At 40.6% G+C, this 26,469-nt stretch overlaps 1 protein-coding gene across 3 annotated transcripts in view; it reads left to right on the forward strand.

The window, feature by feature from the left end:
* Positions 1-26,469, forward strand: part of BCHE (butyrylcholinesterase) — a 213,597-nt gene that overhangs the window by 8,737 nt on the left and 178,391 nt on the right. For all 3 annotated transcript variants that reach the window (XM_086944334.1, XM_086944335.1, XM_086944336.1), the window contains exon 2: positions 20,300-21,833. In XM_086944334.1, coding sequence (XP_086800460.1) covers positions 20,308-21,833 — 1,526 coding nt within the window. In that variant the 5' untranslated portion in view covers positions 20,300-20,307. The remainder of the gene's footprint in view (positions 1-20,299; positions 21,834-26,469) is intronic.

Here is a 26,469-nt window from a genome sequence, read left to right on the forward strand (position 1 = left end):
TTTATGTACTCGATATTATGTCTGTATACCAAAATAATATCAACAAAAGATTCTACAACAATGAAATACCCTAATTTGCATTCATCTCTACATATAATACAATATACAATATATACATCACATATACAATATCTACAAAAGCGAATACACAACATATATGCCCTACAAAAACAAAAACAAAGATACAACAATATAACCGTGTGCACTCTTAAATCAAAGTGCTTCACTTCTAGGTAGTCCTAAATAGCGCCAGAGGTGAATCACCTCACAAAAGTTAATTAAGAGGCGCTTATGTTGGAGTATGAACCAATTTGAAGTTTTGAACGGACTCCTTCACAGAATGTTGACGCAGTCGCAGTGGCGTTTAAGCCACTCGTTTCTATGGGCTTCCTCGGGACATAGGGCAAGAATACAGGGTGCAGTTTCACGTACAGATACCCCGCAAATCAGGGACTGCAGACTCATATGGATTCCCCAACTGAGGGTGCCTCCGGCGACTAAAACCCATCTGTTGTGCCCACTTCGTGTTTCCTTCATATTACACGAGGTCGCTTCTGGCTCCAATTAAATCGTGTGTCACTCTTCTCTATCTTACGCTGGGAATCCAGAGTTTTTCTATGGTCTTCTCTTCACACGGGGAGAAAGAGTGCCGCCCTATTCTAACATGGCTGTTATAGTTGAGCACTCTTTTGCGTGCTGGCTGAGATACCAACATTTGTTAGGTGGTATTTCAACCTCTGCCCCACCCTGTAATTGGCAACTTGAACCAGCAACTTGGACCAGCAAAGTGGAACATTATTGAAGAGAGAAATATTTTCTCTTCTGAAAAGAAATTCATAATTGTTTTGGGGACAGAGTTAGGAACAGACTGGTTGTAAAAAGTGGTTGCAACACTCACACTGACTATTTGGGACCAGTCTGTAATGTTGAGATGTGAACCACGTGTGAATAGGTCACACCTCCAAAATCACCAGTCACAGGGGATTGCAGAACAACCCGTCTAATGTATATTATTTAGGCAGGTCACTATTTACAACTCCCCTATGAGTTGCTGGAAACACAGGGATGGCGGCCTACAAGGAGTAGTTGGCCACTGTTCCTGAGTTTACAGTCCAAAGTGGGATTTTGTTTTCCTTAAAAGTAATGGATGGAGCTTAGAAATATAAAGTTTCCTATTAGGGGGAGCTTAGAAATCAGTGCTGGGCTATCACACAATAGTCATACATTTGTATTTAGAAGTAAATTACCCCTTTATGCCCATTTCTATTTTTAATTCAGAACATGTCTATTAACCCATTCTGTAATTTAGAAAAGGCTTTACAGAATTGCAAAGTGGATTTAGTAGACAGCAAAAAGTCTACATTTGCAAACCATGTCATTTTGAAAATTGTTGGGTTTGCAAATGCAAAATGGCTCTCTACATCAGACACCAAGGCCCAGATTCACTTGGTTTAGTGTCGGGTTAGAGCTACTTTTGGTTGGCTAAACCGATGCTAAACCTTTATGAGGATAAACAAACCAACGCTAATTGGTATTAGCATTGGTTAGCACAAAAATGCTTCTTTGCATTACTTTGCGTCAAGGGGTTATTACATGATGGGGGCACATGGGCACTCCATTCAACCACCCATGTTTTTGATGCTAAACCGTATCCAATAACATGAAGAGACTTAACTTAGCACAAAAATGAATGCCGCTGGAAAGCAGGCATTAAAAGGAGAAATGTTTTCAGTTGTCCTTTTATTCCAACTTTGCATGCGTGCTGCACTGAGGAGCATACATACAATGTAGAAAAGCTTTAACATGTCTCAAGCCATAGTATTTTGCACAGGAAGGGTGCCCTTCCTGTACAAAACCTATGGTAGACTCAGGCATGCACCCTGGTATTATGGAGCTAAGGTATGTGCCTGGCGCCTGGCAGCTGAAATCAGCACCCTCCTGCTCTTCCCTTGTCACGCAATGCAGCGCTGATTTTTTGCATGCTGTGCTGAGTTCCGTGACACCTTTCAGAATCTGAGCCTAAGTGATTTATACCCTCCATAAATAAATATTACACTTTAGGATAATATTCAGTTTGATGACAGATGGAATAAGTCATTTTGAAATTCCAATGCTTTCAGAGAAATCTTAAAAACGGTTATTTGCTGATGGCTATTCTCTTTTGCAGGGGTAAAAATGTTCTTTCTGAAGACCCTCCTAACAGGGTAATGGATTGTTAGAAATGGCGTTTCTGGTTGGCTACAGTATGCACCTACTCAGGGAGAACCCAGCACTCTAGTCAGGGTAAGAGAGTTACACATGAGATAACCCCTGCTCATCCCTTTGGCAGTTGGGCAGAGGAGTCAGGCTTATCCCAGAGGCAATGTGTGAAGCGTTTGCCCAACACTCACACACCAATGACACACTAGGCACACAACACAATGAGACTCCACACAAGGTTATATAAAATATCCTTTGTATTAAACAAAACAACAAGGCAATTGTCAGGAAATCACATAAATCATAGATTTACCAGTAGTGCACTAAAGTAAATACTTATAAGTTGCACAAGTCATCAAACATTATGAAAGCACCCCATTACATTCTGCCTGTACATAACATGCAGTCTCTGAACACACTACTTATTATAGTGTTACGGTCAGGCATAAACCTTGCACATAAATTGCTCTGTAAATATGAGCGTTGTCAATCAGGCAAACATAACATCACCTCCAGTGTACTGAACCAGTACGCGTACCTTGCAGATAAATGACTTTGTACAATGCTTATAGCACATAAATTATAACCTGAGGACATAAAACAGCTATAGTTTCTTTACACATACATCACCAGATATCACTATTATTACTGTGACTCTATAGTGTGCAGCTCTCCTGCCCCTCTACAGCGCTTTATGGGGTAATACCACCTGGACCTCTAGGGCACCAGAACTCATGTGTGCATTCTTGGGGGATTACAGCATTATTCCTTGTGCTCCTACCAAAGGCAGAAAATTCCTGATTGGAGTCCCCGTCCCAGGCTCACTCCGTATCAGAGACAATGCTTCCCAAGTGAGTTGCAGCTGCCCACTCTGTGGCGCAGCGGGTGACACAAATGCGACAGGGGGGCGGACACTCTGCTCAGGCTTATAGGGCCAGCCGTGCCCCTGTAATGCCAGTAACACCAGGACAATATTTTACTCATAAACAAAAATGCCCCCCTCAGCCGGGATACCTCACGGGGTCCTCCGCAAACAGAACTCATCAAACATGCAGTGCAGCTACCATCACCTGGTGCTTGTCAGCTCTCAACATCTGAGGATATCGGTGGTGAAAATCTCCTCTGGCCTCAAGCAGTCGTTCCAGCAGCCCGCAGGGTACAGGTCGCATACCTGGTGCAGCTGCCAGATTCAGGCTCCACTTTCCTCAGGGAGCATCCAGCTGTAGTCGGCCTTCACAGATTAGGCAGGGCTGTGATGTGCACTCATCCTCCGGACGCTTCTTTAGCTGGGCCGCATGGTTGTTAGGCAATGCCTGGACTTCTGTGGCATGCGCTTCCCTGGTAACCGTCCGCCCTAGCCTTTCCCAGATCTCTTGTAATACAGCACAGAGGGACTGAGCCTCAAATTCAGGCCCATGGCGGTGCAGCAGGCCGTGCCCATGGTGTTTAGGTTTCCAGGTAGCACACATAGGGTCACAGACTGAGGCGTTTTGCAGCAACACTAAGCCCAAAGAATTTTTTTTTCCTCACCCGGAACTTCCAGTATGCTCAGGAAGTTTCAGTAATCATAAAACAGCACAAACACTTTGTAAAACAAAGTGGAAGCACCAGGGATCTTGAGAAATAGAGCGCACACACCATAACTTTCCCAAATCAAAGGTAAAGCATGCAGAAGGAAGACTTTGAAGTCCTTGAGTCTTCCACAACAGGAGGCCAGTACACACAATCCCTTGGAGATTTACCTACACAAGCAGGATACCACAGCAGGGCAAAAAAAGTCACTATAGACAGAAGAAGCAACAGCAGGCCAACCCACCTTTCACTCAGAAAAGGCAACGCTCCTCACACGGTCAATCGCTCTTCTTCTTGGCAGAATCCTCTTGTTTCTTGAAGTAATCTAATGTCCTGGGGTTTTAGGTCCCATACTTATACCACATTCTGTTATTGTTCTTTTTGCTGTAAGGGTCTCTGAACCCAGTCCAAATCAGCCCTGTCCTCCCTGGTGCAGCATGACCACAGGGGGCGGAAACATCATTGTGAAAAAAGAGACGCAGCCTAATCAGGTCCAAGTGAAACTCCTCCCACCACTCTAAATGCAGACTAGGTCTACTCAGCCATGCGATGAGTCACCCAGGCTATGCAGAGCACACCTAAAGCCCCCTAGTGACTTTCTAGAGTGAATGCACATCCCCGGCTCCTGTAACTCAAACACCAGAAGCTGAAAACACAAACAGCCAGAGGCACACAGAATGGTAGAGCAAGAAAATGCCCACTTTCTAAACGTGGCGTTTTCAAACAGAGAATTTAAGAACTACCTTTACCAAAAGATGACGTAATACATTCTTAGTTCAGAGAGCCTAAATACCATGTTTGCATCTTGTCCCTATGGACAGCTACACATGTAAAATGTTACAGTGCAGCCCCAGCCTTTCAATAGTGAAAAACGAAATACACAATATTTCACTATCAGGACTTGTCACACATAAACCAGTGCATGTCCTACCTTCCACATACACTGCAACCTGCCCATGGGGGTACCTTGGGCGTACCTTAGGGATGCCTTACATGTCATGAAAGGGAAGGTTTGAGCCTGGCATGTGGGTGCACTTCCCATGACAACATGGTAGTCTACAACTGTGTGCGCGGACGCTACAGTGATAGGTCTGAGACACATTTACAGGGCTACTCATGTGGGTGGCACAACCAGAGCAGCATGCCCACTGGTAGCATTTGATTTACAGACCCTGGCACACACTGTATACTTTATTAGGGACTTATCAGTAAACCACATATGCCAATCATGGATAATGAATCATACCAGAATTTATACAAAGTGCTTATGCACTTTTTTCACAGATCAGCAGTGTTAAAGTGCCCAGAACCCTATAGCCAACTAAAACAGGGTCCGAAAAAAAGGAGGCGAAAGGCAAAATGTTTGGGGATAAAGCTATCAAATGGGCCAGCTATAACATGGATACAATTTGAATTTTGTAATATTTTAAATGATTGCAAATAGGACTAAGAAAGTGAAATGTGCGAAAGCATATGCAAGAAACTTGTGACATGGTGATTTGTGGTTTCATTAGCATCAACTTTAATGCAGGTTTTGTTTGAGGGACACTGACAAAAGATTCAATCAATGCATGACGGGTGTTACTTGTTGGATGAGCCACCATTGATTCGAATCAAAACAACAAGACTGAGATATTGATCGTGGATGCCAGTGTCAATCTCTGCCACCTATCACTTTGGCCACAAGAGGTGGGCAAGTACCTGACTCCAGCTACATGTCAAAAACCTTTGGCTTTACATATCACAAGTATTTCTTTCCTTTCACTGTTATCCTTTCTAACCAATGATTGATTTGAGGCAGTTTTCTATAGTCACTGTTTATTGAAAGTGTCTTTCGTGTTATAGAACAGTTAAAAATAGTATTACTCTGCACAGTCATGCTGCTAAAGCACTGCTGCATTTGACATTTAAGTGCAAAGTAGGTAAATTAGATGAATTAGCCAAAATCTTGCCCTCATTGTGAAAAGTCAACCATGCTTCATGGAACCTCATCCTTAGTTGAGTTTTTGAGAAGAGGCATAGAGCACTTTTGAGGGGCTGAACTGACCCTGCACTAATCCTAAACTGATTGCATTCTCCCAATCTCCACTCTGCAACCATTGCTATTTTTTTGCCACAGTCAGTATACCATGCCTTAAGAGCACAACTTCTGCTGTTCGAGTATCTCTACATTTCTCTTTCACCTTGACGCCTCCTGCTCAATAATTCCAGTCCTGTTTCTTTCACTTTAACCAATGCCGGGAGTATTCAGCAATTCTTCAGTCTAATGAAAGCTTAATCATATAATCATTCATTTGATGACCCTTTACTGGGTGGTGTTTCATATCCTGCCAGCACTGCTCAATTACATGGGTGCATTACAACAGGCCTTTAGTTGATGCTTTTTGTAGTTTCACTAGATAACAAAGATGCAGTTCTATAGGACGTTACTATTCAGTGTCCTGGCTAGCAACATCACTGAATTTCAAGTGTGCAGTACAACAATGCTACTATTAGGTGATGTGTTTCAGCTTTTATTCGATCATTCAGTAAGTGAGGTAAGTACTAGAGATTTGTAACTAGAATTATTTTATTATATATTTTATATTTCGGATAAGTATGTGTTAACAAAGAATCTAGGAGGAGGTGTACTAAGACATTTAGTGGGCACAGACCCTGTACTTCACAAAATCACTGGGATTAGGACCGCTGAATTGCTTTTTAATATGTACTACACCCAGTTCGCATTAATGTTAGTGGTAACCAAATTGCAAAATGGGTTTAGAAATTCTTAATGAAGTGCAATTTGAAAAGATGTAGTTAGGGCGCTCCTTATGGATTGTGATTTGAAGTTCAATGTATCAATGGTTTGGTTTGTGCCCACAATTTTGATAAAAACCATAAAAAAGTTAACAATTCCTCAAAAGAAGTATTAACCTATTTTCAAAGTGGAAGGAGTTTCCATTGGCCCTCTTCTTGTGAAACACATTTGTGCTGGAGCTGCACGTGTGCCAAATCTATCTCAAGGGGCATTCCCTCATTTGTGACCATGAAAATGAGGACAAATTTGTGTGTGTGCCCACACCATATTATAAATGTAGGCTCTGATGCAAGGAGACCATGAGTAAGTGCACTGATTGTGTACCACAACGAGGTGGCAGAAAGTCAGTGGCAGCCCCTCACACCAAGGGCTACCCTTGAAGGGAAAAGGTTGTCCCATGGACCTACCAGATGAAAATGTTCTCCACCAGGTTTGACACAAATTTGCTGATGTCCTAGAGGTAGCACTTTAACTGTAAAAGGGCACACTGACCAAGTTTGCTTCTGGTACATCCATTTAAAGTTGGTGCAGACCAGAGTAGTGCACCCTATCCAAAAAAACAGTGAAACCGTTAAACCACTTTAAAAAAAACAGATCTTGGAGCCTCCATTCTCTCCAACCTTTGCCCGATATCGTTATTACCCATCCTTATTAGAATCACAGAAAGACTGGTCAAAAGACAGCTTACTGATTTTCTTGAGAACTCCAGGATATTAAACCCCTACCAATCCGGCTTTCGCCCTAAGCACTCAACTGAATATGCACTACTGGAAACAGTGGATACATTGAAATTAACTCTTGATAAAGGAAAAAATGTGATCCTGATCTTATTAGATTTGTCAGCAACATTTGACACTATTTCACATGACATTCCTTAATACCAAATGAAAAATTGCGGTATATCCTACACGCCTTGGCCTGGTTAAAATCTTTTCTCACCAACCGCAGACAAGCAGTGACTTTAGGATCATTTCTTTCAACTGAACGCCCTATCACTTCAGGTGTTCCACAGGGCTCTTCTCTCAGCCCTCTCTTATTTAATATTTACATGGTCCCACTAAATTCATTAATATCTTCCTTCAGCATTGAAATAACATCATACGCAGGCGACACGTAACTGATCCTTGCTTTAGAAAAAGACTTGAACGAAGCAGAGCTTAACTTTAAGCAATGTCTAACAGATGTCATCCATTGGATGAGACTCAACCATCTCAAATGCAACACTGACAAAACAATATGATAATGCCAATAGGGAAGAATAATTATTTTAAGCCGATCCAATGGTGGCCAAAAGACGCGCCTCCTCCACCCAACACAGTAGAAGTGGCTAAGAACCTGGTGTAAAATGTGATGCCTTTCTTTCATTTCTGCCACAGCACTTGCAGTGGCTGAGATGTGCTTTAACCTCATCAAAACTCTCAAAAAGATTTTTGATTACATTCCCTAATCTACAAAGAGGACAATTGCAGTGTCATTTATGCTGTCTAGATTAGACTACTGCAAATGCCTATTTGCAGAAGTCAATAAAAAAGTACTAAAAAAGCTGCAGGTTATGCAACATACAGCAGCCCGTTTGGTGCTAAAACTGCCCTGTCGGTTATCTGCTTCGCGGGCCCTTAAAGCCCTTACTTTGGCTGCTTAGCCATAAATAATCCTATTTAATGTCATTTTAATAATAATAATAATCCACATTTGTAAAGCGGGAACAATCACCCGTAAGGGTCTCCTGGCACTGGGGGCTGTTGTGAAGATTAAGCAAGCTATTGCCCAGAGTCACATGGTGCTGGGCTAATCTGCCGCCAGCGCTGGGGATCGAACCGTGGTCCCCAGATTTCAGCGTCAGTCGCCCTGGCCGCGGCGCCACACCTCTACCCCTCAGTTATAGAGCCTTTAGAGACTTGGGACCCACATTTCTAAGGACTAGATTTACTCCTTACACCACTGCTAGGACACTTAGATTCTGCGCAGCAAACATTCTTAAACCTTCTGCCTTTAGGTTCAAAAGCAAAGGAGGAAAATTCTTTGCAGCTTTAGGAACCAGAGCATGGAACCTCATGCCTACACAACTATGGCTGATGGAATCAGGAACTCAATTCAGGAAAACCTTGAAGACTTGGATCTTTGGGTCCACTGATGCATTCTGTCTTCCACGCTGCACCAGGATGCTCAATTGGGAGTGTAGGTTGCGCTCTACAAAGATTCAAATCAAATCAAAAGGCCCAAGATTTTGTCTACATTGTTTGACTACCTCTTGGGTTTCTCATAAGCGTAACTATGCTACCTATAGAAAAGTAAATAAGCTGATCCAGAAATTCATTATTTTAGAATAATAGAAAATGTAGGATCATATGGATATAGGCATAGATCCTGAGGCACTGATTCATGAAGGTGTTAATGTGACGCGAGGTAGTATTACAGAGGTAAAACTTTACGGCCTCGTATTTACACAAAACTAAGATTAATGACTCAAAAATCATCGTTTTACATGATTAGGAACGTGCACTTGCATTGACATAGGCATACATTTAGGGGCAAATTGAAAAAGCCTTAATGAAAGGTGAAGTAGAACTATAAAGGCATTACTTCAGATGCTCATAAATACACATAGAAATCGCAAATATTGAAGCATTTATAATTTTGCATGATATAAAATGTTTACTAACATGGATATAGGCATACTCTTGGTAGCCTATTCAAAATGGTATTAATGATACATGAAGTACTACAGGGGTACTGCTTCACATACCTATAAACACGTTTGTAAAAATACAAAGTGAGCACACTACTTTCTGTTTGAACTAATCGTATCTGACAAGTGACTGGGTGCTCCAATTCCATTGCCCTTTCAGGGTTTTGGGGCCAATTCACATAGACATTTAAAAGTACCTGAAGGAATGCTACAAGAGTACTATTTTGCATACTCAAAAATTAGTTTGTGAATAAGCTCCATGAATCTATTTTATTTCAACAAAGCCAGAAACAAATTACCATTTTAGTCTGAGTCCAATAATTTATGACTGCACATTTTCTTTCTTTGTGCTGGGTGTAATATTTTATTATGCTTCAAATTTGCTTTGAGCTACGTTTAGGACATAAACCATGCATTTTCACTTTATGACCACAACACAGAAACACAGGCAAGCAAATATATTCACAGGAGAAGATATTAAATCTAAATATTGTTTAAAACAAATTAAAACAATATACTAAAAGAGAAGTATCACCTTGCATTAGTGATTAATTATTTATTCTGCATATGCAAAGTATCACAATTCGTCTGAATCTCTTCTTGATCATGAGGAAGGGGTGTATTGCTTATACTTTTCAATGCACATGTATTTGGCGAATTGGGAAAATGTAAGTTCCATATAGTAAGTAGAGTATCTTCTTTTTTGCTAAAAATCATGCATTACACAGTGGTGCTGGTTCCTAGTTTCTTCCAGGTTAAGGTTAGGGGTAGGATAAGGGTTATTGTTAGAGGTGGTGTCTAATGTCATCCCTCTAAGACTCCATGGAGAAAGACAATGTCTGCTTATTGCGTATGCATTTATTACACATTCCTTTGCTAAATATAGACACAGGGGCATATTTACAAGTGAATGACGTAGAGGGGCGTTTAGCACAAAATGCTAACTCCACGCTCCCCATTCTGAAAACGCGGAGATGAGCCGTATGTAATGCCTTTTTTTCCTCTAGCGCTGCCACTAAAGTAAGCTGCCTAGCGCCAACGCAGGCACCCTGGTACCATGTGAGAAAGATTGTTTATGTGCAGGAAGGTGTCCCTTCCTGAACATAAACAATCACAAATGGTGATTTGAAACTTCTATGTGTGCTGCATAAAAGTTGCAAATTGTAATTTTTTTTATGATTGTTTATGTGCAGGAAGAGACACCGTCCTGCTCATAAACAATAATTCATGGCGTTTTGCTCTTTCTACGTTTGCTGCACAATGCAGCACACATAGAAACAGCAAAAACGAGGAGCAATAAAGCATTTCTCCTCGTTTCGCCATGTTAAGACCAGGTTTTCCCTGTTCCTAATTTTGGCACTGCTTCCTATTTGCCCACCCTTGTAAATAGGGGCAGCATCAAAATCAATGGGTGTTGTGGTAAAACGCCCACTGCAACACCCATTGACCACCTCTTTCACGCTAAGTATAGCTTTAAAGAGTGACTTATTTAGAAGACGGCTTTAAGCCTTGTTAAGAGGCTTAACGCTGCCTTGTAAATACGTTGCCAGAGGAACATCGTTAAAAGGGATGTTCCTGTGGCGTAGGAGCTTGTAAATATGCCACAAAGTTTGGAAGCTAAAATGTATTTTCCATTCCTCTGTGGTTGTGCCAGCCCTCCATGTGGGTGTCAAAACCTCCCTGCTCCTTCTCCAAAGGAAAAACATTTCACATGTTGTCCATGGATTTTCAGGGATGTCAGAGGTTTTCAAGTGACAACACATAATGAAAGACAGAGCAACATTTTCTGCTCACACCCCCAAGGAAAGGTCCGTGACCATTCACATGCTGTCTCTCCCATCAATAGTTTGCAATTGTAATGATTCAAAATATAAATAAGGCCATCAAGCACATTTTGTGCAATTCATGTTCTTAAAAAACTACTGACCACAATGATATATGCAGAGTAAGGTTCCTCCACTGAGGGAAACTTTCTTTGAATCTTTTTAGTGGTTTGCTGTAGAACACAGCAGATAAATCCCATGGGTCCCATGTGCAAAACTGCATTGCATTGGGCTCCCTATATAGCCCTGGACCAATGTGAGCAAAACTTTTCCGGGTAGGTCTCTAATAAAGTGATACTCAAATTATGGCCCCCCCTGACCTTAACATGCAGGCCCCGGAAGAACAGCAGGTTTGCAAAACACTAATATTCACAAATGTATCAAATAAAGGGCAAGCATGTATTTACAGGCGAACTGAAATGAAAAAAAGAAGCACAGAAGGTGTCCTGCACCACTTAACTTTAGAAACACTTTAATTTTTAAAGACATCTTGCAACAAATGGTAAAAATCCTTTCAAAATTGAAAACAAAACAGCATTTCATTAACATGCATAAACGTTTCACCTTATTACCCCAGATTATAAATTACTGTGATTTTGTTTTTTTAAAGAGACAGTTTTCAAACAGGAATTTAGAAACATTCATGCCTCCGGTCACCCTGCCATGAATGCCAATAGTAAACTAAGAGGCATGCCAATTGTTATGAGCTCCCTCGGTCTATCCTGGATACTATTATAGCTGGGCAACATTATAGTTTATTGAATGAAACCCAAGAAAGCGTTGTTTGCCACACATCCTGAAGTCATGTATCTCGATGTCTTCTTATAAGTGAAAATGAAGAAAAAGGGAGGCAAAGTAAAATTAAAACAAATTCCTAGGATCACACAATTTGGTCAAGTGGGAAAGCCAGGATTGAACCCAGGTGCAATTCAACCACTAGATGTACATGCATCACTTCCCCTTTGTCCTTCTACACCTCCCATGCCCTGACCACCACACTGCTGGCATCAATGCGATCGTCGGTCACACAACAGACTGAACTTTTTGGCTCCTGGGAAAATGTTTGCGAGTACTCATGCTCTAACACAATTCTTGTAGATTTGTTAAATCGGGCTACGTTATTAGCAATGCCAAACATATCCTTTAGAATCCATCATATCAAATCCCCTATGACTACTTCACCAGGTGTTTTAAACACACACTCATACATAAAAATACACACACCTAAACTTGTGCTTGTGTCCGTAGAGAATACATAATACATAACTGTGTGACATGGTCCAATATTGCCATCAAGGGAATCTGGTGACAACATAAATGACAAGGCAGAAGGCCAAAGGGTTTGTAAGTGCCACCACTACTCCAGATGAAAATATAGGACCAAATTACAAATGGGACCCAATGTGTGTTTTTGTGTCACATGTTTCCTGACATTCATTTGTGGAGAAGTGTGGCTCACTGGTTAGAGCAGGCAGACCCTGAAGCAGAGGTCAGACCTGGGACCAGGGTTCAATTCCCGATGTGGCAGGGTCTTGAGCTCAAATGTCCACGGACTTGATAATTCTCGCTTTGGTGCCTGACCTAATCATGGGTTCACACTCTGCAACTCTGGGCATTAAGCTTGCTTAATCTCCACAACAGCCCCCCGTGGCGGGATGCCTGGCTTTCACCTTGGGGATGCCCAGTAGGGGCTATCTCACAGGGAAAAGCCAAGACGGGTTCCCAAGGCAAGCGCTTAGAGACCCCTGGGTGATAAGTGCTATATAAATCCAATATACAATACAATCCAAAACTAATTTCATCTAAGAGCAGACACCAACAGGTACTGATTGGAATGAGAATAGATAGGTTTTGTTCACATTTCTTTAATACATTATCAATAAAATAAGGGGTAACAGTTAAAGTTAGTAGATTTATGTGATTCAGTGGCTGCAGCATATAGTACATATTTATGGATTTACCATACTCGCTGGATAATTTGCACATGATTTGCGTAATTTTAAGATTTTGCCAAAAGTGTTGTCTTGAGCTGAAAATGACACTTCAGGAGAATGTGCTGCATAATTTAAATTTTTGCCACATAATTTTGCTAAACTTTACAAATAGTTTGGCCCTCAATGCCAGATACTACAAACCACTCTGACAATGATAACAATCTGGAGAGTTGTGTGGGGGCTGACATTAAAATGATGTAATCCATGTTTCACAGGAAACCGTTAAATATGTTTTGTATTTCATGGTTCCCTGTCGGCACTGGTTTTCATACTAACGCAATTTATAAGGCACACACACACACACAGACACATACACATGCATATTTATGGCTTTAATACCAATAGTGATCCTTTATTTCACAGCGTTCATGTGCAATACCAAAGGTACTCTAAATCTGATCGTCTGTTTTTCTAGCAGCATACTTACTCATAGGATTATCTTAAATGCCATCCATGCGCAGCTAGGAAAGTGACAAAGCCTTCTGCAATTTTCAACCAAAGTCTTTAAGCACAGCATTAGCGAGGGTGTTATCCATGCTGGGCTGAAAAATGACAAAGGCATTTTACCAGCACAGGGAACAGGATTATGGGTTTAGATTGGTATGGTAGTACCCAAACAAACCTGGAATAAGTAAAAGGAACACCCCTGATACAAGTATTTCAATCTCATTAGAGCTTGTCAGAGAAAGATTCCAATCAAAAGGGGGGAACTATGTAAGTCAAAACAAAAGGCTGACAACAAAATGCCACTTAAATTAAGCAAACCCAGATTAGACAAACCCTGGGCAGTCGTGTATTTTGGTAGCGAGTTACTTCGTCTTACAGAGGGCATTCAAAAGACTAGTTAATAACATAGTAAATTTACACTATTTAAATTATTGTTTATTCATCAGCTTTTGAAGCATAGGATTAGATAAACTTCCATCTAGAACAGTGACACAGCCTTTTGCCATTGTCCAGGCTTTAGGCAGATTATTAGCTACAATGCAATGTATAACAGGCTAAAAAATGACAAAAGTAGTTCCAAATTTTAAGCTCAATATTAGAGCTTTAGAATGATACAGCATTATCCAATTAAACATGAAAACATAAAAACAAATACGGAGACATTGCTTGGCTGTCATTACAGCCTTTGAGAGGAGTTTACCTTTGTCTCAACAAAACAAGGGCTGTATGTGTCAAGAACACATGCTCATGAACTTAGAGTGTTGAATTCATTATGCAGAATCCAGGTTGGTATAGGTACCATTCTCTAGGTGAAAAAGTACTCCTTTTTATAGATCACATTTATAAAAGCAAAAACACTCTAAATTGGCCCATATCTTATTTCTATTTTTCAAACAGTGTTTATGATCATAGGATTAGTTCAGATGCCATCTATGTGGAGCTAAGAAGTGACAAGGATTTTTGTAATTTTTTTGAATATCCTTGAAGCGTATGATTCAGGCGGTGCTGCCCATGCAAAGCCAAAGCATTATAAAGGGTTGAAAAAACAACCGCAAAGGTGCACCACAGAGTAAAAGATAACAAAATGATCAGTGCAGATGATATATAAGCACAATGAATAAATATTTCTCAGAGAGATGTTGTTGATCTTCTTTTAATCTTTATTTTTCAGTTAGCAGTAAAACATATACAGCCTATAATATTATAAAGGGTTGTTACCATTCCAGGCGCAAGATTTTCAATAAACAAATAGCTCAAAGTAAGTCAAAATTACTAAATTACTATTGAAAAACAGAGAAACTAGAAACTATCCCACCAAAACGTTTTCATCAAAGTACCCTTTTGTATTGCTTCTCCCCTTTATGTTGTCTACAGAATTGTCCCTCCAAGGACATACTGACATCCTTATCTGAAGGGTTCTGATTGACTAATGCTCCTGAATCTATAAATATGTTGAGGTACAGATACATTATCCACTGATAATCCAGTATATCAGACTCCACAGCATAAGCAGCTTGACCATCAGTATATGCCCCGTAAGGGTGAAATGCGTGATAGGGTTGTAAAAAACTCCTTTGTGTCTTGGTTGATGGTGATTTGTTCTTTTTCTCCAAGGCTGGGGTCACTTTGAGAAACAATATGTTAACATTTGTTCAGGAGGAGAAATATGGTTAGCACCTCCATGTGTTCTCTGAAGCTTGTTGAATAGTGTGCTGCTGGTTTTTTACTGTTCGCGTAAAACTCTTATGATTCCCAGGAGAACTTGCTCAAACATTTTGAGTGACTTATAGCTTTCCTCTTTCCTTATGGTTAGTTTTGGGTAAGTGTTGATTAATATGATGGATTTTAGGTTTTAATTTATCCTTTAGAGGTCACTGTTTTATGCAATCCCTAAAATATGAATAAACACATGTTTTAAAAAAACATTTATGAATCAAGTGTAAGATATCTATTCTAATAGGTGACAAGAGTATCCTATGCCAGATAGGTAATTAGGTTGTCTTAGAGAAAGTTACCTACTGGGTTTGGTGTTACTAGCCAGAAGTCCATACAATCCACAATTTCCTTGCCAAACACAGTTCCAATGTTCAGTGTTAATACTTTCAGAAATATTTAAGTACTTCTTATTCTCACAAATGTTCTATGCACTACAAAGTTAAATCATGTACAACTGGGCAGTGAACTTGGTCACCATTCTCTCTTGTGGCACTTCACCTGCTGATCCCAGTAATCTTATTTCCACCAAGTGGACTGTTGTTGAGCTTGTTCCCCAGCAATTAATAAGTAAGAGTTAACCAGGCTCCGGTGCAGATACTCGTGCTCCACATGTCGAATGCACGATCAGTGGGCGCATTTTAATGCGTTTTTACCCCTTCTGTGATAGCAGGTAAGAGGTTAGTTTCTGAGTCTCTCATGCGTGATAGGCAAAAATACAGCATCAGTCCGCAGAAGCAAGCAAGAGGCCAGGGCCAGCCCATGTGCCTTCTCACATTTCCACCTAGATTGAGTCCAGTTTTAATCAGCCATCAAGACTCTTCCATGCAGGTTCATGTCTGGCTAATGCAGCCCTGCCTGGCTGGAGAGGTAGACGTAGATTGATGCCAAAGCAGGGATGGGTCCCAAGTAGGCTGATCCAAACAACAGGGCTGTTACAGCACATACACAGCTATGCATGCTATTGTTTAATATGTATTGTACAAAGCAATATTGACCCAAAATATTCCAAAATCGATTTAGTATTACATATTTTGAATATAGAGAAGGACAGTGCATTCACAAATATTTCATAGGTTTTTCTTTGAATATACGTAAGCTACAGAATATTATGTATATAGGTATATATTTATATATTTAGTTGATATTATTTTTAATGCACTTGCATAGGAAACATGTGCTTAACACCTTGGTTGCTTACTCAAGGTTATTCACAATTCATTCTCCTTGGTGAAGGGAGATGGTGAAATGTTGCTATCCCGTTGAGGTGTGGAGAAGAAAGAGAAATGATTCACAAATTCGTTTAAAATAAGTTAAGAGATTCACCAATGCAGGGTTAACAAAAATATTTATGTCACATATGTTTCTAGAGATTACTCTTTTTGTAGTCATATGAATGCCCTCTACAAAAATTTCACCTAACTCTATCTCTGTCAAATGGATAGTGTGGCACTGTAGCAGTGCAGAAGGCAATGTGTGGTTAACACTCCGAGGGAAGTTATTAAATGTATATTTTGTGCCAAGCATTAGCCACTCTTATTTGAGAGTTCATAAAGAGAGACTGCAGATGTTCAATATGTGATCCTTTACCATCCACAGGGAAATGATATTTCATTTTTTTCTGGCTGCTGTGTAATGTCTAGGGGTGTAAATGTGAGAGAGCACTGATCTTGCACTTAATATAATAATGATGATGTAGAGCCGAATAAATGTGTTACTGTAGATTGAATACATTATCAATGTACTAGCCTGGTTATTTTTACAGTCACACAGTGACATACCTAATTTATGATTAAAAGTTGAAAATAATAATTTGAAATAAATGAATGAGTGTGGAAGTAACATTGGTGGGCCTGAGTCACAAAACTGTACAACAAAATGTTGCCATTTGTAGCCAAGTAATAACATTTAGGGCTCGATTCCGATCCGGTAAAAAAATCCACCGTACGATTCGTATTCGTAGCCCTTTCCGTACGAATCGTACCCGTCCGTCCGAGTCGCGTAGTACGATCCGCATTCCGTGAATCCGTCCGAATCGTCGCGATCCGTACGTATTGCAAGGCTGAGACTGTGAACCGTACGACTCGTACACACGCCGTACGACCCAACGAGTACGATCCGGACCGGGGAATCAGGACGCGATTCGTACGGTCCACGTCAGGTAAGGGCGATTCGTACGGAAAAGCGCACGATTACATACACCCCGTACAGCGCGTACCCCCCATGATTGCAGGGGTACGGCACGTACCCCTGCGATCATGGGGTGTACGAGCCGTACCCCCATTGTACGATCGGTTTACGATCGGTGTACGAGCCGTACCCCCATTGTACGATCGGTGTACGAGCCGTACCCCCATTGTACGATCGGTGTACGAGCCGTACCCCATGTACGATTGGTGTACGAGCCGTACCCCCATCGTACATGGGGTACGGCTCGTACACTGATCGTACATGGGGTACGGCTCGTACACCGATCGTACATGGGGTACGGCTCGTACACCGATCGTACACCGATCGTACAATGGGGGTACGGCTCGTACACCGATCGTACAATGGGGGTACGGCTCGTACACCCCATGATCGCAGGGGTACGGTGCGTACCCCTGCGATCATGGGGGATACGCACCGTACTGGGGGGGGGCGTTCCGTACCTGTTTCGGCACAAACTCTGCTTTTACGGCTGTTTTCAGCTCCCGTAGAAAAAGGGTCGTACGGTGCGTACCCAACACGTATCGTACTTGCTGGGTCGTAAAAACCAGCCGCGAACCGTACAGATGTCGCGTACAGCAGGTTCCGAGGGAGAATCGTACGGAGATTAGAGTCGTACGGTGTCTTGTACGACTCGTACGGAGTACGGCTCCTGGTACGAATCGTACTTCGTCGTACGTACGGGGGACGTTGCAGGGTACGATTCGTACGGGAAAAACACTCCGAGCGGCTATTCGGAGCGGTTTTTCCCGAATCGGAATTGACCCCTTAGTTGGAAGCAAATACCCAACTTTTTGGAGTTCTGAAAAGATCCAGTAGCTGTCGTATTCAACCATGACAGTTGTAGTTTTCTAGAAGTAAATACTTTACATTTATATGCGCAGAAACATCACCAGACAAAACAATTCTACATAAGGAATTGAAACCAAAATAACTTCATTTGGTGTGCCACAGGATAAATATTTATTTCAGTATAGAAAAATCTTCTTATATCTACATTACTATAGGAAGGTGTCTCCCCTTCCCAAATTGGAAATACTCTCCTTGACAGGTGTATGTTGGTGTGTTTTCATGGAGCAAAACCCCTGTACATTGGTGCTGAATGCCCGCAAGTTTACTAGTTTGTGAGCGTGTCCCAGTTTATACATGGGGACCAACCCTTCCCTGGTGCATGCACCAGTACACCTTCATTTGTGAATGCAGTAATCACAATATACTGGCACTATTTTAATATACAGGCAGGCACTTTGTGCAAGGAATAGTCTGCCAATCCCCATTTACCTAATCAGGATTGAGAATATTTGTATGGAAAATGAAACTTTTACTCAGCTAATTTCAATTTAGGGGTACAAAAGCATGTATAAATTGTGCCCTATGTATTGGCATTTTATTTCACTGCAATTCTGTTTTAGAATGTTTAAACAGAAGCAGCATTTCAGCCATAATAACCGCTATAAAATGTAAATCTTTATTCCAAATTAGTAGCATGGAAAAAACACCTGAACAGCTTTTGGGAGGACGGGGAGACTTTTTCGAGGTGATACAATGTGGAATGTGCAGGTTGTTAAAAGGTCAGATATGCTCTACTTGGTAAGTGCAAGAGCAGAAATATGAACGAGCTGGTACCAGGGGCGTTATTTGCACTGGTCTGGCCCTACTGTCGTCTACACCAACATGTGTTTTAAGTATTTCTTTACCAACTGCATCCCCACTTTGTTTCTTTGCCTGCTTTCCCTTAGGCGGGTTCAAAATGTGATTAATGGCTGAAGGAGACAAATACACCAAAGAGAAAAATGCAGAATTATGCACAACTATATAGGCTATTGACTGTTTTTCTGTTCTCTGAGACGTCTTTATATATTCTAGTTAAACAAATGATTTCCAGATTATAACCACTAGTCACAAAATCATGACAAGTATTGAATTCAGGAATATTTTACAGCCTAAATGAAGGTTTAAGATTGGACGCAAAGTTCGCAGCACTGGTTACTGAAAGGAGGCAGCAGCTGCCTGAGATTTAACAGTGTTTTCCAAGTGTTTAATGCATTGATTTTGAGGTCCTCGTTACAAGTTAATCGAAACAGTTGAGGTATTTACCTCATGTAATTACCCCAGAGTGAGTATTTACCATGTGTGGTAAAGACCTCTCATTGCGACTGTCTAACTTGCAAATGAGGCATAACACACGGAATCCGAATTTAACACACCTAATTATACATCTTTTGCCTTTTTTCCAGGCCTTTTTTCCCGGATACAAATTGACAGGTTTGGCATGCCAGTGCTGAACAGGGTAGAACTGCCAGGGCGTATTAAATATTACAGAACTTGTAAGATCCCTGTGCAAACGTGTTTTCTTATTGATCGGAATTTAGTCTGCACTTATGATCAGGGAATTAATGGTTGTAATTGTGGTATGTTTTTTGGTACTTGAATTCAATCGTACACATCCTAGCCAAAGGCTTGGGTAAATGTATGTGTAGTAATTCAGTTTATTTACAAATAAATTAATTAAGTTGACTTGCAACATTTTATTTCCCACAAATTACTAATGATCATTATTAGGACAGTGGCTTACACCGTTTTGATCCTCTACAATACATTACTGTTTGAGTATGGTTTGCCTCCCTTTAGCACCATACACATTTAACTTTATTCCATCATAGGAAAAGCAAGTGTCTAAGCTTTATGGGAGGTTGGCAAAAGGCATACATGTATAACAGTATTATATAATCTTGTCATTGAATAAATAATTTCTAACTTGTTTCTAATTTTCATACTGTAAAACAGTACAACAAATAAGTACTTTAAAGAGAGTAAAAAGTACGTTTTTAATTTTGTATTCTTTATATTTTAGTGAAAGCAATGGACTGCGGTGAGAAAAGTCGGTGCATTCGCTGCACTATTTTCATGGCTTTAATATACATTGTTTCTGTAAGTGCCCTGGCTCAGCCCGAAGATGATGAATTGATAGTATCCACCAAGAATGGAAAAATCAAAGGAATGTATATTTCTGTTTTGTCGAAGCCAATAACCGCCTTCTTAGGGATTCCATACGGAGAGCCACCAATGGGTAACCTAAGATTCCGTAAACCCGAGTCCCGGAAGCCGTGGTCTCACATTTGGAATGCTACAGCATATGGCTACTCCTGCTATCAGTACGTTGATCAAACTTTTCCAGGATTTCCCGGATCCGAGATGTGGAATCCAAACACTCTTATAAGTGAAGACTGCCTGTACCTAAATATATGGATACCTTCACCCAAACCTAAAAATGCTAGTGTCATGGTATGGATTTATGGTGGTGGTTTTGAGACTGGGACCGCCTCTTTAGAACTCTATGATGGAAGGTACATGGCACGTATTGAACGCGTTATTGTAGTGTCTGTGAACTATAGACTAGGTGCCCTTGGTTTTCTGTCTTTTCCAGGAAATGCAGAAGCACCTGGAAATGTAGGGTTATTTGACCAAAGATTAGCTCTTCAATGGATACAGGAGAACATAGCAGCATTTGGTGGAAACCCTAAAAGTGTTACTCTCTTTGGAGAAAGTGCGGGTGCAGGTTCTGTCAGCTTTCATGTTCTTTCTCTAAAAAGTCATCACTTTTTCACAAGGGCTATAATGCAAAGCGGCGCTGCAACCGCACCTTGGGCCGCCATTTCCAATGTTGAGGCCCTAAATAGGACATTGACCTTAGCTAATTTACTTGGCTGTGCTCACAGCAATGAGCCAGAGACAATTGCTTGCCTCAGAAATAAAGAAGCACATGAAATAGTTGAAAAGACATTTTCTGTTTTAACCTATACCTCAATCATTGAAATCACATTCCCTCCAACAGTCGATGGAGATTTTCTCACGGACATGCCCGCCATACTGTTAGAAACAGGACAGGGAAAAAAGACACAGATCTTGACTGGCGTCAACAAGGATGAAGGGACATATTTTCTTGTGTACCGGGCCCCCAGCTTCAGCAAAGACAACACAAGTCTGATCAACAAAAAAGAATTCCATGAAATTGTCAACTTCTCGCTTCCCAAAGCAAGTGAACTTGGCGTTGAGTCTGTCATTTTTCAGTACACAGACTATGAGGATGAACACAACCCTGTGAAGAATCGGGATGCCCTCAATGACATTGTGGGGGACTATAATTTTATATGTCCAGTTTTGGACTTCACTAAAAAGTATGCAGAATCCGGGAGCACTGCATTCTTGTATTTTTTTGACCACCAATCCTCCAAACTTGCCTGGCCAAAATGGATGGGTGTAATGCACGGATATGAAATTGAATTTGTGTTTGGACTGCCTACTGTTCGAAGACTCAATTACACAAGGGATGAGGAACTTCTCACCAGAACAATAATGACCTACTGGGCAAACTTCGCAAAGTATGGGTAAGTCTCTGTTGTTGTAGAAAGTGAAATATGTTTCGCAGTTTGAAAAAGCTTCAAGAAAACATTTGATTCATTGCACAACTTACTTGTTCCTTTTATAAGTCTGATAAGCATTTAATAAGAACATTGCCAACCCATAGCTGATAGATTACATGAATGTTGACTGCGATCCTTTGAAACTGAGAATAGAAATACTATTACACCCTTTTTACAAAAAGATAAGAAATACCGCGATATGGCTCAAACACTTCTCGTAATCCTAGAAATCAGAGGGGCAGATTTTCAAGCCCCTTGCGCCTCCTTGCGCCAACATTGTGTCACTTTTTTTGACGCAACGGCCAAATTTATAACGTGACGCATCTAGGGAGATAAGTATCGTTGTAAAGCCCTGTGTCACATTATACCTGCGTCAGGTATAATGTATGCAGGGTGGGCGTTCCCATGCAAAAAGCCATGTAGAACTGACGCAGTGAAATTTACAACTTTTCACTGCGTCACTCTACAATTTTACTGCGTTAAAATCCCTACGTCTGTTCAGACCAGGGATTTTTGTATGGGATACACCTATCTGTTGTAGCACATTGTGGGAGTTGCATCACTTTCATGAGCAACTCCAGCAATGCGTTGCTTTTGTTCCAACAGATGCGTCAGTATTTCTGACGCATCTGTTAATCCTTGCACGATGGAGCACTGTATTGTAAATACAGCGCATCGATGGTGGCTTAAGGACATTTGGCACTGGCGTAAGGAAACCGACACATCTATGCAGATGCGTCTGTTTCTTGTAAATCTGCCCCAGAGTTTTGTGGTAATAACACACATCAGAAAAAATTCCCATGCACATCTCACCAGCAATTGCTGAATACATCTGCAAACAGAAGACTAGTCAAATTTTAAAAAAATATGCAGAATTCGGAGCAGTTAATCTGATTCCAAACAATATCCCTCATTTCAATCAGGAAATGTCAGAACCATACAGTAAGTAGATTTACACTGAGTGAAAAATCGCAAGGTGAAGTAACGCATATTCTATGGCATAAAATGTTGGCATGATATTTGTTGCCAACTCGCCTTTTAGTTATCTTTCATAACTGTGCTTCAACCCAAAAGAGCTCCGGTGCTTGAGACCGAGACAGGGGTGTAGCCCCTTCTCCTTGTGGCACACTCTGGGTGGGAGGAAGGCGCTAAATTCTTTCAAGCAGCCCTGTGAGAGATGCAGCCACAGTTCACTGCGGGCACATTGTGCCCTTTAAAGATGTTAGTGTTCCTCAGCCCTTTGTAAGAACAACATATATAATAGCTGGAACAGCTGTTCTGAGCAAAGTTAACTTACTGTAGTTTCATGTTGCAGGAATGTGGCCCGGGCACGTGTGTGCATGTGTATTTACTTTCCATGAGATATTTGTTTCCATTTCCTTCCTTTGGGGACCCTTCCTTTTATAACTGCGTCTTATAATAGAATGACTGCGCTTTTCTAGGTCTTCCTGTCATCCATAGTTTCCACTAGTTTCCCAGGCGCTGCTGAGATCAGGTTCCAAGTATGTGTACACTACATCCCCAATGCATATTGTGACGTGTGACTGAGCGGCACCGGCTGGGCTCTCGCTGGGTACAGGCATTGCTAGCCACATTTTTTTAAAAACGGTTTTGTTGAAAGTTGTGTAGTTCGGACAAATACACAAGCAACAGACTTTGCTCTTATCAGCTAGAAGGGTGTCAGGAAAAGCACAAAAACACAGGTGACTATCGAGGTGTAGAAAGGCGGTCAAAAGGCAATATGAAAAGGCAATAATTGTGGCAATATGAAAAGGCAATAATTGTTTGCTTTCCCTTAATATACAACTGTTAGAGTGATTATGTCTTTCTTGTATACAAACTGATGGCTATTTAAGAAAAAAGTGCCAGTAAGCAGATGTGCGTATATATATTTGGAAGGCATTGAGCACTGCTGCTATCTCTGCTGCCGCTGACATCAGTGTGTACTGAACCCCCGTGTGTGGTGTCTTCTCTGGGGCAACCTTGGTGATATATATATATATATATATTTTTTTTTTTTGCTGGAGCAAGAAATTCTTCACTAAAGAAGACGCCGCACACCACTTTGAGTTACGCTGGTTTCTTTATTTTCCTGTAGGTTTTCCCAACCTACGCGTTTCGGACTGTTACAAGTCCCTGATCACGGTTTACAAACATTAGTCCTTTGTTTGTGTTGCATATTTATACTGTTTGTTCCACTGAGCAAATTATGATGCATTGTGGGAACAGTGGGCAAACTCATTACTTGCTATTGTTGCTAGCATAATCACTGTGTTGGATTGCCGTTGTTTGGCGCTTTGCACTATTTTAGGATATTGACCCAGGGACCTTGCCTTTGTATAAGCATGTAATTGGCGTTCAGTACGTCAATATCCAAATAACATATAGCGTTATACATTGGATTCATGCTTAGACATTAAAAGTTTCATGTCATGATGTCAATTACGGCTGAGTGCCAGAATTTATTAAATCCTATATATGCATGCGTCAAACTGTACAGCTCCCCTACACTGTGACAATATATATATATCATTTAATCTTTCCATCACATGTCTCATGTTAGTTCACTTCAACATGTCAAAAATTACTATTCTTACATACATCTTTCGTCACTAATTATCATCAGTTGACACAGCAATTGATTTCTGTTTTTATCTCACTATCCAGTAAAGTCAGAGTGGTACGGTTGTTTATAAATGTACATGCATCTCCTCATCCCCGTTCAAACCCATCGGGGTTCTGGTTTTAAACCTAATTATTAATTTGGATTCAAGACGTCTTAGTTTAGTGAGTTGATCACCTCCTCTTTCATTTTCCTTTATCATTGCTATGCCTGCATATTTCACGTCCATCCAAGTTTTACCAGGATGAGTTTTTAAATGTTTGGCAATAGCATAGCTATAATCACAGTTTTGAATAGATCTTATATGTTCCAAAATCCTTTTTTTGACACGACAAGATGTTGAGCCGATATATTTCATTCTGCAGGAACATTGAAGTTGATAAACCACAAATTGTGACTCACATGTTATTTTTTCCTTTATCTCAAATATTCGTCCTTTGGTGTCTTTTAAAGTTTTCAAGTTTTGGCCAATCTTGCAGGCCTTGCAGGATTGGCATTTGGCAAAACCATACTGTCTTTTTTCCAGCCAAGTCACTGGTTTAATTGTTCTGAAGTGACTATTGACCAAGGTGTCCTGTATTGACGGTGCTTTGCGAAAGGTTATCAATGGTCTTTCTCCAATTAAGGTGCCAATTTCAGTGTCTTTTTTCAGCACACTCCAGTATTTGGTCAAGATTTGCCGAATCTTAAAACTTTTCTTGGAGTACGTAAGAATCATTCTTGGTTTATCATCATCTGTTTTTGATTTCATGTTTTTGGGTATGAGGGTTTCAGCTCTCGTTCTCAATCTGGCTCTTTGTTCACCTCTCACAATATCAGAATGTTTGTATCCACGGGCGGTGAAGCGATCTTTGGTTTCTTTGAATTTGTTTTCCATTTCTTCTTCTTCTGAACAGGTGCGTCTCATTTGCAAGAATTCACCATATGGTATACTTTGCTTGAGTGAGGTAGGGTGAAAGCTAGTACCATATAAAACACTGTTTATTGACGTCTTTTTTCTAAAGACTGTTGTCTCAAGTTTATTGTTTTTTATATAGACCTTTTTTTTGGATGTTATATGTAAATATATATATATATATATATATATATAAATATATGTGTATATATATATATATTTATATATATATCTATATATCTATGTCTATATATCTATTATATATATATATATATATATATATATATATATATATATATATATATATATATATATATATATATATATATATAATCACAAAGCAACTCCTCCTTTCTTGAGAAGCAGAGGCCACACGGGGAAATGCGGCAGGAAGTTCTTTATTGGACTGAAGATTGGCATGATTCATTTCGGCCTACTCAGCCTTCGTCGGATGCCTTTGTGTCCAGGTTGCTCTCCCACCCGCATTTTCAAACAGCCTGCACCTTTCCTATTGGCGTTAACATGCTCCACCCAGTTTGCTTACTTGTACACCAATTGCAGCAGATGTGGACTGCAACTCCCAGAGTTCACAATACCAGGTAGGTATTACACCGGTTTTGATTGTAGTGCCTCATTAGACTGGCGAAGTGCAGGAAAAAAAGTCCCGGTTGATGTACAGTCCTGTGGCTTCCTCAAGTCCCCTCGAGTACACTATATATATATATATTCCTCCGTTGATGTTCTATTGCCTGAACATCCAATCCGGCGGCGCGTTCAAACAAACACAGGTCCACTCTTCAGGTCAGTTTCTCTTTTTTATTTTTTGGCATAGATAGTTTGACATTTCACAGTCCTTCTAAATCACTATCAAGACCTACGTGTTTATATATATAAATATATTCCTCAATAACCTGTTCCACAATAGAAAACAAGACCCACACAGCGTGGACATCCCAATGTGTGTCTTTATTTAAATGCAGGTTGCCATACTGAACGCGTTTCGGCCGCAAAACTGGCCTTTTTCAACATGAGGGACATCGTATTCACTGTACTACTTATACCACATTGCTCTCATGTGATTA

This window comes from Lissotriton vulgaris, chromosome 11, assembly GCF_964263255.1.
Source record: "Lissotriton vulgaris chromosome 11, aLisVul1.2, whole genome shotgun sequence".
Classification (NCBI taxonomy): Eukaryota; Metazoa; Chordata; class Amphibia; order Caudata; family Salamandridae; genus Lissotriton; species Lissotriton vulgaris.